Raw genomic sequence first — 15,281 nt, forward strand, 5'->3', positions numbered from 1 at the left:
AACTTTTTTAATAGTGTACAGCTGAACTTTTTGTTAAGGCACACTATGTAGGTTTTCTCAGTGATAATCATACATCTTTCTGCACAGAGAGAGTGTTTAACCTTTTCATGGTATGAAACACCTGCACCATTCAACAGAAGCTCTCTAGCTATTAAAGGGTTTACAAGCACACTACACATGCCTTAAGTAGGCCACATTACATTGCACTAGGCTGCATTCCAGTCTGGCAAATAATGGGTCAATGCAGTATATCAAGTTTAATTAACTGGGGTTAAATTTATAGAAATAGCCAGTTTGGGTTACATTCCTGAACATATTTCACTGATTCAGCCCTGTTTTATGAAAAATTAGGACTTTCAGTATGTTACCTGTTAGATATATTACATATAGCCAAACATTTCACTATTGTATTTGTTTTCTTTTTTTTTTAATCACTCCTACACGTTACTTGCTTTACAACTTACTTTACCTATTTATCTATCTGGATTGTCAATTCATTTGTTTAACAATTTCCTATTAGTTATCTCTTTTAAATGCTAATAATAATAAGTCAATGGCCATTTATTGTAATAGAAAAATATACGACCAATGAATATACCTATAAAAATAAAGGAAAACAAACAAAATGGTTGTGTGTGTTTATTTTTAAGGTACCATTATGTCTTAAAAAATTACATTCATTCATCGGTTGTGACTGCATTTGAAATAATATACAAAGCGACTAAGCAATGGTCCTTTGCAATTTAAAGTTCAACAGTCAATAAAGCAAAATATAGCTGCAATAAAAGAGAACTTTTGTTTAGGCTTAATTGTGAGATGTGACAGTCTAACAGGTATTTAACAATAAAAGGAAAGAGTAGAATTGCAAACAGACTTTATTAGGATGCTGTAAATAAATATATTCAAAAATCGTTAATGTAAAAATGTTGCTGTTTTTTTTTCCTGTCATCTATCACATCCCAGGTCTGGTTGCTCTTCTCAAACTCCCCTCTGCTATTTGACTTGCATACCTCTGCCAGATGAAGGCAAAAAAGGGTTGGGGTGATCAGGCATAAGTCAGGGAAGGACATGCAAGCAGTTTCTGGTCATTCTCTACTTGTCATCGATCAAAGTGACCCCAAACAACCACCATCAAACACAGTTCACAAAAATGCCCTTTCAGGTTATCAGTTATTTTGGTGCTGAAAAAAAAGTCACTGCAATGAAGCAGATGATGAATTCTGATACTTTAAAGATGTGGCGTACAGTTTTACACTACCAAAAAATCCCCAAAAAACGTGAGGCCCAGCTATCTTTCATTGTATATCTCGCACTGTTAATTTACTTTGAAGGGAAAAAAAATCCAAATTTGACTTGTTCAGGAAGGCATCCATGTCTTGATGAGCTATTAACTTTTAATGATTCCATTTGTATTTTAAAAGCACACTTACAGTAAGGGATGAACACATTTACTGAAGACGTGCAATGCACTGGATGGGACTAGTTGTGCATACTAAAGGCTGAAGTAATGTGCTTATTTGTGACTTTAGAACACTGCCATTAACATCAATTTTGTGGCATTGCTGCCTGCTTTGCACTGTGTAAACTGGCTTTTACAGTAAGTCAAGTTGCTGGTTCACAGAGTTTTGAAAATCATTTTCCCAACAAGCAGCGGGATGAAGTAAGATTAAAGAATGATGTTTTGCTTCTCAGACACCTGAAATGAAGCAGTTACTTGGTGCATTATGTTTCCTTCACTAAGTTTTAAGTATTGGCAGATGGAAGCTGTGAATTATGTACTGTATGTATTTCCTGGACAATTAATCAAGCTAATCTGTTAAAAAATTCCTTTGTAACCAATACATTTGCTGGAGCTGACATCTGAATTCTGGAGGATACACCTGATGGAATGCAGATAAGTAGTTAAGGTTCCATCCTTTTGCTCAACTGAAAACAGGTCTACATTGCAAAGAATATGTAACAAGTGTCTGTATAGGTGGAAAAAAGATTCAACAATCTTTAAAAAAAATAATTCAATTCAAATGTATTTTACTAGCTTTTTATGTAGTAACACATTAATGGCATGTTTACTTTTAAAAGTAATTATTCATAGATGCTTCAGATTAAAAAAGCTCAAAGTGCTTAAACACGTGTCTAGGATTAATGCACAAAATTGTTGAAGACTGCCAAAACATGAGTAGCAAATTATTAAAGCCATAATAAAGGCTGTCCCAATTCTCTCAGCTTTTTAATCTCTGAAACCGGAACAAATTTAGGAAGGCTTCCCTTCCCACCACAATCCCTAATTTACATGTTTGTTTACGTTAGGTATTTCTTTTTTTTTTCACTGTTGCTGAGACTGCATGACTTTAAATTTATTTCTCTCGTTTCTAATGCCAAACAGGCAATCGTTCACGCTGTCCTTGTGGCTCAATAGCCATTTATCAATTGGTCATTATTTGGATTCAATTCTGTTAACTCCTCTTCAAAATTACACCCTTTCTGTAGATTAAAGTGGGCTGATGATAAAGTCTGGGAAAAGCATATTACTTGCCTTTATAAAACTTTCTTGAAGTTAACCATTTGTTTGCTGTCAACTTGCCAAAACTAAAAACACTTAAGATGTTTGGACAGAACCTACAGATGTATACTTGTGTGGATGATAGATAGATAGGTAGATAGATAGATAGATAGATAGATAGATAGATAGATAGAAAGAAAGAGAAAGAAAGAAAGAAAGAAAGAAAGAAAGATAGATAGATAGATAGATAGATAGATAGATAGATAGATAGAAAGAAAGAAAGAAAGAAAGAAAGAAAGAAAGAAATATAGATAGATAGATAGATAGATAGATAGAAAGAAAGAAAGAAAGAAAGAAAGAAAGAAAGAAAGAAAGAAATATAGATAGATAGATAGATTGCTATGTACGTAGTTTGCTGTTGTTGTTGATGTGTTTGCTGCAGCAGTGTTGTTACCTTTACGGTTTATGTCCATATTAAAGAACTACTGTTTCAGTTCACGTCCATGTTCGTTAGTGATTCATATCAGCTTACAGTATTATCAGCAGTAATCAGGGTCCCTCTACAGGAGATACCAAAATATGCCTTGTTAAAAAGCTTGCTTTAGCCAAAACTGGTGTCCTTACAATATAGAAGTTGTAGACTGTTACTGCTAATTCTAAGTTTCCCTTGCCCTTTCATAACAAATCAAAGTAACCAAAAAAGTTCATTTTAAAAACTTATATGTAAAATGAAATGTACGAAATAAGTTTACTCTGTATGAAATGTGGTCCTTTTTTGATTACAAACATAATACTAGGTGTGCAGCCCTGATGAAGTCGCTTACTGTACAGTTTATATTTTTTACTAAGGTGGCAAGATAAGAAAGAAAATGCTTTGGACAGACTTTAGCATAAGTTTGGTTCTTGACGAGGAGATAAAGTTAGCTGTATATTTTTTCAAACTTTTTTTTTAAAGACAAACACTGTAGGATGGTGCAGAGAAGATGCAGCCGGCTGCCTACGTATCACCATGTGCATGGTACAGAGACACCGGCTTGTGTGATTAATTATCAGTTGTTACTGGCCTCGCAATAACATTTCAGCTTTCCCGTCAATAGCAGCATACCAAGATGCCTTTAAGGCGGCCCCCAGTGCAGGAAAAGCTCTAGGGAAGACGCCAAGACACAGTCTTGCTTGCAGTGTGAGTGAGAGAAGAAGGGGGAGAGAAAAAAGTGCCTATGTATATGTGTTGAAGAATGCAAGAGACACTGCCTTGGAAATGGGTTCAAGAATAAATAACCTAGTAAAAGCAAAATAAACTGAAAAATAATGGAAAAAAAAGCAAGACTGAAAAAAAAAAAGAAAAAAGGAGAGCAGCTTAACTGACTTAGCTATCAACCATCCGCTCTGTGCCGTGAGCAGTTTAAACAACACAGCAGTTCAGCTCATCTGAGAACTGGGGGAAGCTGTGTTCAACCACATGAAGTCAATTAAGATCCTAGGAGAGGGGCCCCTCAAATTTCTATCACTGCGAAATCAGGGAAAGGAAGGAGGAAAGAGTGGATGTGGTTTTAATTCCACTTTTGATTACTTTCGCAGAAAGGATGCTACGGGCATTAATTGTTTTGCATTTCATCTAAATTTCACTTGGTTTTTCACTTCCCCCTCTCTGAACAACTCCGAAAGAGACGCAGGTAACCGGCCTCAGAAGTGACATTACATTTACAAGTAAGCCCTGTTTCTTTCTAAGCAGAAAAGGAAATTGTTTTATTTTAAAAAATGAACCTGCAAAGCTACCTAAAAACAGAACTTGAGAAAGCAGCGTGACGCATTAATGCTTCAGAAAAAAAGTAGCAAAAAAGAACAAAATCATCATTTCAGAACATAAATGAAAAGTACATTGTCACTGTCAATGAAAGCACCAACTTCATTTCCGCAAAGCGAGAAAGTTAAAAAAGGATGCACTCACCTGTTGGGACATTCTGAAAAGAAGATTGGCGTCACAGTTTTGCCATGCCCCCATGTACCCAGGCTCGCTTGTCGGCGTCCTCGTTCCGAACTGCATGGAGTTGTCAGGACAAGAGTCTCTGAATGCCCGGTCTCTCGCCCTCCTGTCTCGTTGTCTGTCTCTCAGTATGTCTCTTTCTCTCACATCCACTTCTGCCTCTTCTGACTGAAAAGTGAAGGTGGATTTTTGAGCCTCTTGGCATTCAGTAGCACAAGTGTGGAGTAGTTACAGAGCTGCATGTAGACTGCATTTCATTTAGAGAAAGAGAGTAAAAAAGGCTAGGAGAGGATGAGGAAAAGGGTGGGTGGGAGGTGAAGTAGTAAGGAGGGATGTGCTGCTGATGGTGGGGGGGTGAGAGATGCAAAGCTTATTTTGCACCTTCCTCACAGATACCCCTATCATTTATGCATGGATTGTGACTCCCCAAGGCTCCTCTTTGCTCAGCCTAACAGCTGCCTGTCAGGTGTGCATGTAGAACTAAAGGAGGAAAATAAAAACTGCCTAAGACCCAAGAAGCAGCTTTAAGGATGTCACTGGCTAGAAGAGCACAGAGTCAACTGCACTGCTCCACTGTCAGGCACCAAATGACATCCTGCACTAACCTCTCTCAGCCTACAGATACCCATATACACAGACACGCACGCACACACAGTCACTGATCACAGGCACTTGGGAGGGAAAGGGCTCTGGCCCTTTCTAGCAGCCTTTCTCATTCTATCTCCTGCTTTTCTTCAATGAAACCTCAAATAAAGAAAGCCACATCTGACAATTGTCAGTGCCACACGCACCTCTTTGTACTCTCTCTCTTTATTTTTTTTTTTTTTTTACTTCTTTCTGACCCAACTATAAAAAAAAAAGAGGAATCAAATTTAGAACAAGATCAAGTAAGTTGGCAACGACAATGTTGAAATATTTCGCTGATTTACTTGGTGCCAAGCTGTCAATATAAATGATTTAAACCGAGGCTAAATAAGGTACAGAAACAGGCAGCAGAACTTTTTCATTTTTTTTTTCAGCTGGATGATCTGTCCTATACATTCCATTTGTGCTCACACTTCTGAAGTCAGAAGCTGAAAGGTTTTATGGGTTCGTTCATAAAAAAAAAAAAAAAAAGCTCACGTCGTCATAAAAATCATCTAAGTTTGATTTTATACATGTATAACAACAGAGATCAAACTGAGAACAATAACTGAGAAAAAAAGAAAAGAAAATGAATGAATGACTGAATGAAAAACAAAGCACTGGGTTACTTGAAGCGAAGGGTTAAACGTCTGACCCTGGTTATACCTTTAGCCTCATAATGTCCCAGACACCACTGCAACACAGAGCCATAGAAAAGCTGTTTCTTAAAAGTTCTCTCTGAAAGTAGAGTCAAAGTCGATTTGTCTGGTAATAAAACAAAGCAGACATGCAATAGGACAAATGGACAAAAAAGCACCACTTTCTCTCCATATCTTCAACATAACAATAAAGCCAGCATCCACCATCTGTAAAACAAACAAAGACAGGGGCAAAGAGCTTGTGTGACTGCTAGGTGTCATTAGTACACAATGAGGAGAGATGAGAAAACCTACACTGTGTTGACACAAATGTGCCTTGCTCTGCCTATCCGACAGCTCTTGAAAGCTTTTCTGTTAAACTTTCCTTTCAGTTCACCACCATTAAGCACACACGCGCGCACGCTTACACATAGATATACGCACACATACACAAAAAAGACGTCCTTAGCAAAATCAACTCTGCATGCTGTAGAAATCTTAATAATAAAAATAACACAAAATACCGATAAATATTAGCATGGTGTAAAAAGTCAATGCATTATCAATGATGTGTGGGTATATATATATATATATATATATATATATATATATATATATGTTAGTCAAGTGAAAGAAGGGACAGGAGCACAAGGAGAGAAGCTGTGAGTCAATTGTGCCAACAGTGGCTGTGCTTTCACAGCCAGATATTAGCCATTTAAACTCCCTCTAAAATTTGCTAGCCTCTTGATTTCTGAAGTGGCACTCAATGCTTCAGTCAAGCTGCCTGCTCAGCTCCTGACCTTCCCACTAATGGCTGTTATTTGAGGGAGGCTTAAGGACACTGTCAATAGCAGGCTTCCTCCTATCTCCTCTCCTCTGCATCACTCCCCCCTCCTCGCTGTCCCTGTCTCTTTCTCCATCTATCTCCTACACCTCCCCTCACTCGCCACTCCTTGCCTTTACTGATCTGAGTCATGCAATACTAGTATGTGTCCGTATATATAGATAGGGAGAAAGTGTGTACATATATATATATATATATATATATATATATATATTGCATATACGAGCACCTGCTCTAGTAATAGACTGTTTTATTAAAACTGTTATTCTGCAAGACTTGAGATTCCCAGAGGACTGGGCCATGTCAAAGCCGATATAATTAACTAGAGGCTCAGCAACGGATCAATTACCAGACAAGCAAGTGATAGTGAAATCAATGAAAGATCATCAGGCACATTATCAGTGTTGCAACTCATTAGGGTAAAACTGAGAAGTGTGCTCAAAGCGAGCCTAGGCAAGGTGGCATTACTAAACAAAGGGCTAATTTGGAGGACCTGCTGCGAACAATCTGTAACAGAATTAGCCTCTCTCCCCGCACCCCCACAGCTGCCTAAACTGCGTGGTACTGTAACTAAATGTGACAGACTGAGAGGAGCAGTTTATTAAGACACCAACTTCAAGTTTATTTAGTTCATAAACTCTCTCCCAGAAAATCAATATGGTCTGTGCAAGGATTATAAGGTAGACTGCCTTAATACACCCAAACTTGAGTTCCTAATGAAAGGGACACTGCTAGGAAAGGAGCAGAACCTATCTGTAAAGTCTTTAAAAATCTAAATATGCTATAGCCTGATTTACTAACGAAGGCAAGATAACTTACACCTCCTATATAGCAAGAAGAAGAATGTGGATGGAGATCAAAATATCTAGGTGTCCATCTTCATTAAGATTCCTCTATATTGTTAATTCAAAAATTAAGCAAACACAAAAGATCAATAAGAATAGATCATTATACATTGTGTGGCCTGACAGCATGTCTTTAATTGTGACGAGTTCACTTAACGAGCCCTATGATCACACAGCATAGTGAACAATAAAGGCATAACAAAGAATGCACAGGCTGGTGAAATTCTAATGCTGAGAAAAACATAAAAGTGTATGTAAAACAGGTAGTAGCCAAGCGTATCTGAATTGGAGCTACACACGCAAAACTGAAAGCAGCCAGGTTCTGCCATCAGAGTTTTCTAGGAAGGAAACTGTCAAAGGTACAAGAGCAGTCAACTGGACTGCTGTTTAGGAAAGAGATGGTGCAATTTTTAAAGTCAGGCCCATCAACTGTTGTGTGCCCCTCAGTTTCTGAATGTACTTTATTTCTCAGTGGATTATACTGAATGATTATCAATATTCCCAAATCTCAGGACAGCAAATGTAGGATTCAGATTGGGGATTTAGCAAGCAGGTTGGCCATCCAAGGCTTTAAAGCATATGGAAACCCAAAAACAAAAATTAAATATAGCTTATTTTATTTTATTTCTCCAGACATTTTCCCTTTATCTTCACCTGGTGATTCTAAAACTAAAACTGGAGAGTGCAAAATCTGGTGCAGCTGTGCATGGTAGACAGTCAGGTTCTAACTTCAGCTTGTTCAATAAGGAACTGACCAAAAAACTGGAAGCTGATTAGTTTCTATTCAGAGCTACACCAGACTTTGCACGCTCAACTTTTTGTAAATCAACCCCTTTGTGTCCTAGGTTGACAACATTCTCTCACTTTACTGTATATATGGAGAAGCAGAGTAGTCACCCTAGCCTGCTCTCCTGATTTGGACAACAAAAACTTCCTCCATTCCTCATCTTCATCACATAGGCAGGAGGTGCACTGTGGTTAGGTGAAGGTAGTCGACAAAGATGAAACCACTATTTAAGATATTCATTACAAGGATATTGGAATTAGTAGGTGTTTTTTGTATTTGCACTTTCCCACTTTTTGTACATGTAGCTGTACTTCTACTAGCCTGAAAAAAGAAAACTAAACATCTAAGGCATGGAAAGCTGCAGTATATTACATTTCTGGTCTTGGGTTTAGAAAACTTTAAAAAACATCATGGCGATATTGCATAGACAATGGTCCAATGCCTTTATTACAGTTGTTAAGCAAAACTACAACTCTTTATGTGTGGCTATTACTGAACATTATAGCCACATGCAAAAAATATGTACAATAATGTTTTTTTATTGGGGCCACCCATCCTCCTCAGAATGTCAAAATGTGCAATTATAGTATTTCTAATGCCAAAATCATTATTTTAGTTTTGAATAGGATAATGGAAGTGCAGCGCTAAAATTAATGGTAACAATAAGATCAAAATCTTATATAAGAATTACTAAAAGATATAAAGTCCAATGGGGTGAACTAAATAGGTGAACAGTCCAAAATGATATATTGTGCCATTAATCAGTATGATCACTGCTCCAGTATCCCGATGTGAAAGTATGGAAAGATTGCCCACTCACCGGAAGCACAATCTTAACGCGCATATAAAGAGATCCCAACTAGCCGGAGGTCCTATGCAGGTACTAGGATGATCTTCAGGTGGTCCCTCTAGCTGGAGGTCCTATGCAGGTACTGCCTGGTACTAGGATGATCCTCCGGTGGTCCCTCAGTTTGGGTGGCAGGTAACGGGAATACTGGTCTGGTCTTAGGGCTTGCTTCCTAGGCCTGGACAAGTCACCTGGAATACTGGGCTGAGGTGTGGAAGCTCAGTGCACAGCAATAAAGATATAGGTGCTCATAGTGTAGTATTCCAAAGGATTTATTAAGCATGAATTATTAATGTATCAAATACAAGCATAAATGGATAAAATAAACGCACAAGGTGACTGTTAGTAGTAGTAGTAGCATAAATTGTTGAATACACTGACCAGTGTGAACCATAAGGTGGCCGCCGGACCTCCTGATCCAGCGGCGTGACATCAAGGCGTGCAAGGGCTCCTCCTAGACGCGTTTCATGTAAAGACACGTCTGCTGTAGGGTAGTTTTCCTTTGGAATACTACACTATGAGCACCTATATCTTTATTGCTTTGCACTGAGCTTCCACACCTCAGCCCAGTATTCCAGGTGACTTGTCCAGGCCTAGGAAGCAAGCCCTAAGACCAGACCAGTATTCCCGTTACCTGCCACCCAAACTGAGGGACCACCTGAGGATCATCCTAGTACCAGGCAGTACCTGCATAGGACCTCCAGCTAGAGGGACCACCTGAGGATCATCCTAGTACCTGCATAGGACCTCCGGCTAGTTGGGATCTCTATATGCACATTAAGATTGCGCTTCCGGTGAGTGGGCAATCTTTCCATACTTTCACATTGGGATACTGGAGCAGTGATCATACTGATTAAAGGCACGATATATCATTTTGGACTGTTCACCTATTTAGTTCACCACATTGGACTTTATATCTTTTAGTAATTCTTATATAAGATTTTGATCCTATTGTTACCATTCTTTTTAGCGCTGCACTTCCATTTTCCATTTGCTTATAGAAAGGTCTTTGTGGTTCCTTTTTGTGCATTTAGCTGCTTTGAAGCGCGTTTGCTAGGCCATCTATATACAAGTTTTGAATAGGATGTTTAAAACCACTGTCAGTTTTTTCCTGCCTTGTTTTAATTTGTTTTTGCTGTCTGTTTCATTGAGGAGATTTTCTGTAAATTCCTGTACTGGATACATAAATGGAAATAGGAGTAAATCTCTGCAGAGTGTGGGGAAATCCCAAACCAGAAAAACACTTTTCCCCCAAAATATATCCCCGATGGAAGATTTTCCTCACCTCTACAACTCTAAAATTGTAAATTTCCCATCACTTTTTAACCTAGGGACAAGGGTCACCCTGATGATCAAAAAGAGTGAAGCTCTCCAGTGGGGACACAAGGATAAAAAACCCAAAAGGGTTTAAAAAGGTTTGGGTTTTAGACACACGAGGGATTGTTTACTAAGGCTGGCCATACACTATACAATTTTCTGTCCAATTTCTGCCAAATTTCCTTTAGATTTACCTTCAACTTTGACCTCCTATTATATGGTTTTTGGTAAATCTAAACCAAAAATCTCAAGAAAATTGTATAATGTATGGCCAGCCTAAGGCTGGAGAGTGAAAAATCTGGTACAACTGCATAGAAGCCAATCTGCTTCCAGGATTTTTTGTCAAAGCTTAACTGAACAAGCTGAAGTTAGAAGTTGATTGGTTACCATGCAAAGCTGCACCGGATTCTGAGTGCTCCAGTTTTAGTAAATCTCTCTCTCTTTGTATCTGTACCCAGGTAGACAAAAAAGAAGTTCATGGTTCATGATGCAAGTACGTCTTTGGGCTCTTTCACATGGGACGGACCCGTTCAGCAGATACGCTTGCTCAGCGGGGGATCTCTCCGCTGATCCCCTCTGAGCAAGAGGATGACAGCTCTGTGTCTGCGCCACTGCTGCAGAGCAGACACAGAACAGCTCACTCTCCTCAATGGGCAGTCGGATGAAAACAGACCACCTGTCCGTTTTCATCCGATCCGATGGACAGAGAGGGAATTGGATCCCCATCCGTCCCTTTTTGGCGGATCGGATCTGATGTTGGCGGGTGTAAACAGACACATGTCCGTTTACACCCGCTGCTCCATAAAGGAGAATGGAGGTTCCGATCGGGTCCGCCTGAAAATGGGCAGGTGAACCCGATTGGAACGTCCATGTGAAAGAGCCCTTTCGCTGATGTGACCCTGCCTGAGTATTGCTGACATCAGCAGGATGTAGTGGACAGAATGGACACACATAATGGCATGCTTATGAAGCAGTGAATATAACATTCACAGGTGGCAAATTATTCCTTGTAATTTAAAACAAATGTACCAGGAAGATTCACTAGCAGTGAAAATCTGGTGGATGCTATATTCACTGCTTTGAACATTGCCTAGGTTCAAAAATGTATTTAGAATTGTTAAAAAAAATGTGAATGCTAGAAATAATGTAAAATCAAGGTGTGTAATACTATACACTGATGACTAATTTAAAATATTTACACAATCGCTGCGAAATTATGAATGCACTTAAATTAACGATGCACCAAATGTATAAAAATTGTTTTATACAGTATATACATAGTAGTCCTAATTAGGAGTACACGTAGTGTGCTTTCAGTGCATTGTTTAATCTTTTTAAATATTATTTTTGTATTTTATTTTTTTGCATTGCTTTAGTGTGGTCACAAGGGGGCATACTGTATGTCCCATATGTGACAGTGTACATGGGCACACGGGGTGACAGGTGCCATGATGCACCCTGTAGCTAAAGATGGAGATTGGGGACACAAGAGTTCTCACATCCTGCACATTTGGCTTCCAATGTGCAGCCTCTGAGTATCTATCTGAAAGTTGCTGAGTTCAATCAGTGCAGTAGAAGAGCAGTGATTCAGAGTTCAACAAGTCTTTTCTGCTTTACATGCTCAACCCACAAATATGTTTTATACAAATATAGCTTTTAACCACTTCCAGACCGGACACTTTTACCCCCTTCCTGACCAGGGCAATTTTCAGCTTTTAGCGCTATCACACTTTGAATGACAATTGCGCGGTCATGCAACACTGTACCCAAATGAATTTTTTACCATTTTTTTGAGATAGATAAAGCTTTATTTTGGTGGTATTTATTCACCACTGGGATTTGTATTTTTTTTGCTATGTAAATGAAATGTCCAAAAATTTTGAAAAAAAGTGTTTTTTTAATAAAATTTTGCAAATAAATAATATTTCATCATAAATCTTAGCCAAAATTTATTCCGTTATCTTTTTAGTAAAAAAAAAAAATCCAAATTAGTTTATAAGCAAAAATTATAATTTTTAAACATTTTTTTGACATTTTTATTTTATTTTTTTATATTATTATTTTTTATTTTTATTTATTTTTTTTACATACTGTCACCCTAGCAGTACAGTGTCACCATGGTGACACTGTACTACTTGTGAGGGGTGATGAAGATTTTTTTTTTTTTTTACACTGATTGCTTTTACACCCATATAGGATGTAAAAGCAATCATTTCTCTTTCTCTCTGTGTGCATTCATGCACTCATTGAGAAGAACTGAGTGAGCTGTGATTGGTCACAGCTTGTCACATGGTACAAGGCTTTTGTGAATAGCCTTGTACCATGTGACCTCTGTGATCATTCACAGATTTCACACATAGTAAGCAATGATGTCAGAAGTGACATCTTGCTTACTACTTTGCATGTGATCACTGATTGGCCAATCAGTGATCACATGATTGGGACCTCGTACAGAGGTCCCGTCCGACGATCGGTGTTTCACTGTGTCCGGAGGACACAGCGGGCACCGGATTGCGGTGCTGCGCGCTCCCAGGGAGCGCGCACAAGCAGGGTGCGGGGAGGCCGTTTATAGACGGCCACCCGACCCTGCAGTGCCACCGTCCGGCCGTTTATATACAACGGCCGGTCGGGAAGTGGTTAATATAGTGTAAAAAAACTTTTATTTTATCAATTTGTAGATCTTTTAAAACAAAGTTGTGAAAACAATAAAACTACTCAAACCTCAGTAAATAGTTGGAAGCATAGACTGTCCACTGAATTATACAAACTTCTTCACACCCATCTCATGATGCAGTTCCTGGTGTCTCAGCAATGTATTATCCTATGGGAAAGGTGGTGGAGTGTAACCAAGGCCGCTGATAGAGGGTAAAGCCAACCCTCTTGTACCAAAGTTGAGTTCAACCTGGGGGGTAGATGGGGAAGGTGTGAGGGGACTCTATTTCCCACTGGAATCTGCTGCAATACTCCATGTGAGCTGCAGTTCCCAGCGAGTCAAGTAAAGTTCCCCTGGCATCATCAGTTCAGATGGTACCCAGGGTCACCCACTAAAGTCAGTGTTAGCATACCCACTTTCAATAGGGGTCTGGACAAACCCAACAAAATTAAATTTTAAACAAAAGGTATGTTCTAACAGCTTCCTCTTACCCTATGGCACCAACAATGGGTGGTTCTTACTCCTTGACAGCATGGTGCTCACACAAAGATGAGTTAGCCCTGTTCCGTGCAGGTGTATTTGGAGCCCAGGCTGGCACAATGATGGAAGACAAGTGGGTTGGATGATGTTTGGGGTCATCGAATCTGAAAGAGCGCCTGCCTCGGGTCATAGAAACTGAGTCTGCAGGTAGCAATGCTAAAGGGAAGGTAAGTAGTGCCGTGAAAGTTGCTTGTTTTATTTTTACACTAGTTGTGTGATTTAAGGCAGAATTTTACTTATAATAGTTTGATAGAAATGAATGTTCTTTAACAAAATAACAAACATTGCACATTAATAATTATGTTACCAAAATTACTGTGTGCTATAACGTGCCTTCAGCATTGCTTCTGTTTCTTTGTGCTGGAGGCTGCCTTTTTTTTCTGAAGCCCAGAGCAGTCACTTCCTTACTGAGAACTCTCCACCTTGGTCTGAAAAACAATATTTTACTTTCTGCAATTAAAATGTGTGTGTTTCCAGCCTTGATTGTATGTCTTGGGTGAGCTAGAAAGGAAGTTCTGCCACTGCCAAGAGAGAAAGGAGAGAGCACAAAATAGATGAGATAAGACACTATCCTTGTAAGTTTAACTCCCCCTGGCAACAGAGTCTGTCCTGTCACCCAGTGCCAACTTAGTGGCATCATGGACCCTTCAGCAAAGTTTTGCACTGGGGCCCCTAGCAGGTATCCCCATCACAGTGTCCCCATCACAGCGCCCATATACATCAGGTTCCTCCATCCCAGTACCCATTTGCATCAGGTGTCCCCATTAAAGTGCCTCCCTACATCAGGTTCCCCCATCATAGTGCCCCCCTACATAAGGTTCCCCATCACAGTGCCCCATACATCAGGTTCCCCCATCACAGTTCCTCCTTACATCAGATTCATCTATCACAGTGCCCATATACATCAGGTTCCTCCATCCCAGTACCCATTTGCATCAGGTGTCCCCATTACAGTGCCTCCCTACATCAGGTTCCCCCATCATAGTGCCCCCCTACATAAGGTTCCCCATCACAGTGCCCCATACATCAGTTTCCCCCAACACAGTGCCCCCTTACATCAGGTTCCCCCATCACAGTTCCTCCTTACATCAGATTCATCTATCACAGTGCCCATATACATCAGGTGTCCCCATCACAATATCCTCTTACATTAGGTGTCCCCATCACAGCATCCCTATACTGTACATCAGGTTCCCCAGCACAGTGCCCATATACATCAGGTGTCTCCATCATGGTGTCCTCTTACATCAGGTGGCCCCATCACAGTGTCCCCTTACATCAGGAGTCCCCATCACATCAAGTATTACCAACACAGTGCTCCCATAAATCAGGTTTCCCCATCACCCCTTTCATTAGAGTTGTGTCCCCCCTTCCCCACCAGATCTCAAATGCTGTTCCCACCTGCAATGAAGGCAACTCCTCTTTCCTCTCCTGCACTGACAGAGACTGAGGTAAGTTGTCAGCCTCAGCACTGGCTCTCTTCTGCCCCCTGCAGGAGAGAGGAGAAAGCTGAATCCTCTCCAGCAGAATCCAGCCGCTGTGAGGTAAGTTGTCAGCCTCAGCACTGGCTCTTTTCTGCCCCCTGCAAGAGGGAGGAGAAAGCTGAATCCTCTCCAGCAGAATCCAGCCGCTGTGAGGTAAGTTGTCAGCCTCAGCACTGGCTCTTTTCTGCCCCCTGCAAGAGGGAGGAGAAAGCTGAATC

At 39.9% G+C, this 15,281-nt stretch overlaps 1 protein-coding gene across 2 annotated transcripts in view; it reads right to left on the reverse strand.

The window, feature by feature from the left end:
* The window catches only part of BNC2 (basonuclin zinc finger protein 2), an 823,285-nt gene that overhangs the window by 400,309 nt on the left and 407,695 nt on the right, over nucleotides 1–15,281 (reverse strand). For both annotated transcript variants that reach the window (XM_089674765.1, XM_089674767.1), the window contains exon 4: nucleotides 4,449–4,652. In XM_089674765.1, coding sequence (XP_089530891.1) covers nucleotides 4,449–4,652 — 204 coding nt within the window. The remainder of the gene's footprint in view (nucleotides 1–4,448; nucleotides 4,653–15,281) is intronic.

This window comes from Staurois parvus, unplaced genomic scaffold, assembly GCF_062004578.1.
Source record: "Staurois parvus isolate SC_StPar_1 unplaced genomic scaffold, SC_StPar_1.0 ptg000012l, whole genome shotgun sequence".
Lineage (NCBI taxonomy): Eukaryota > Metazoa > Chordata > Amphibia > Anura > Ranidae > Staurois > Staurois parvus.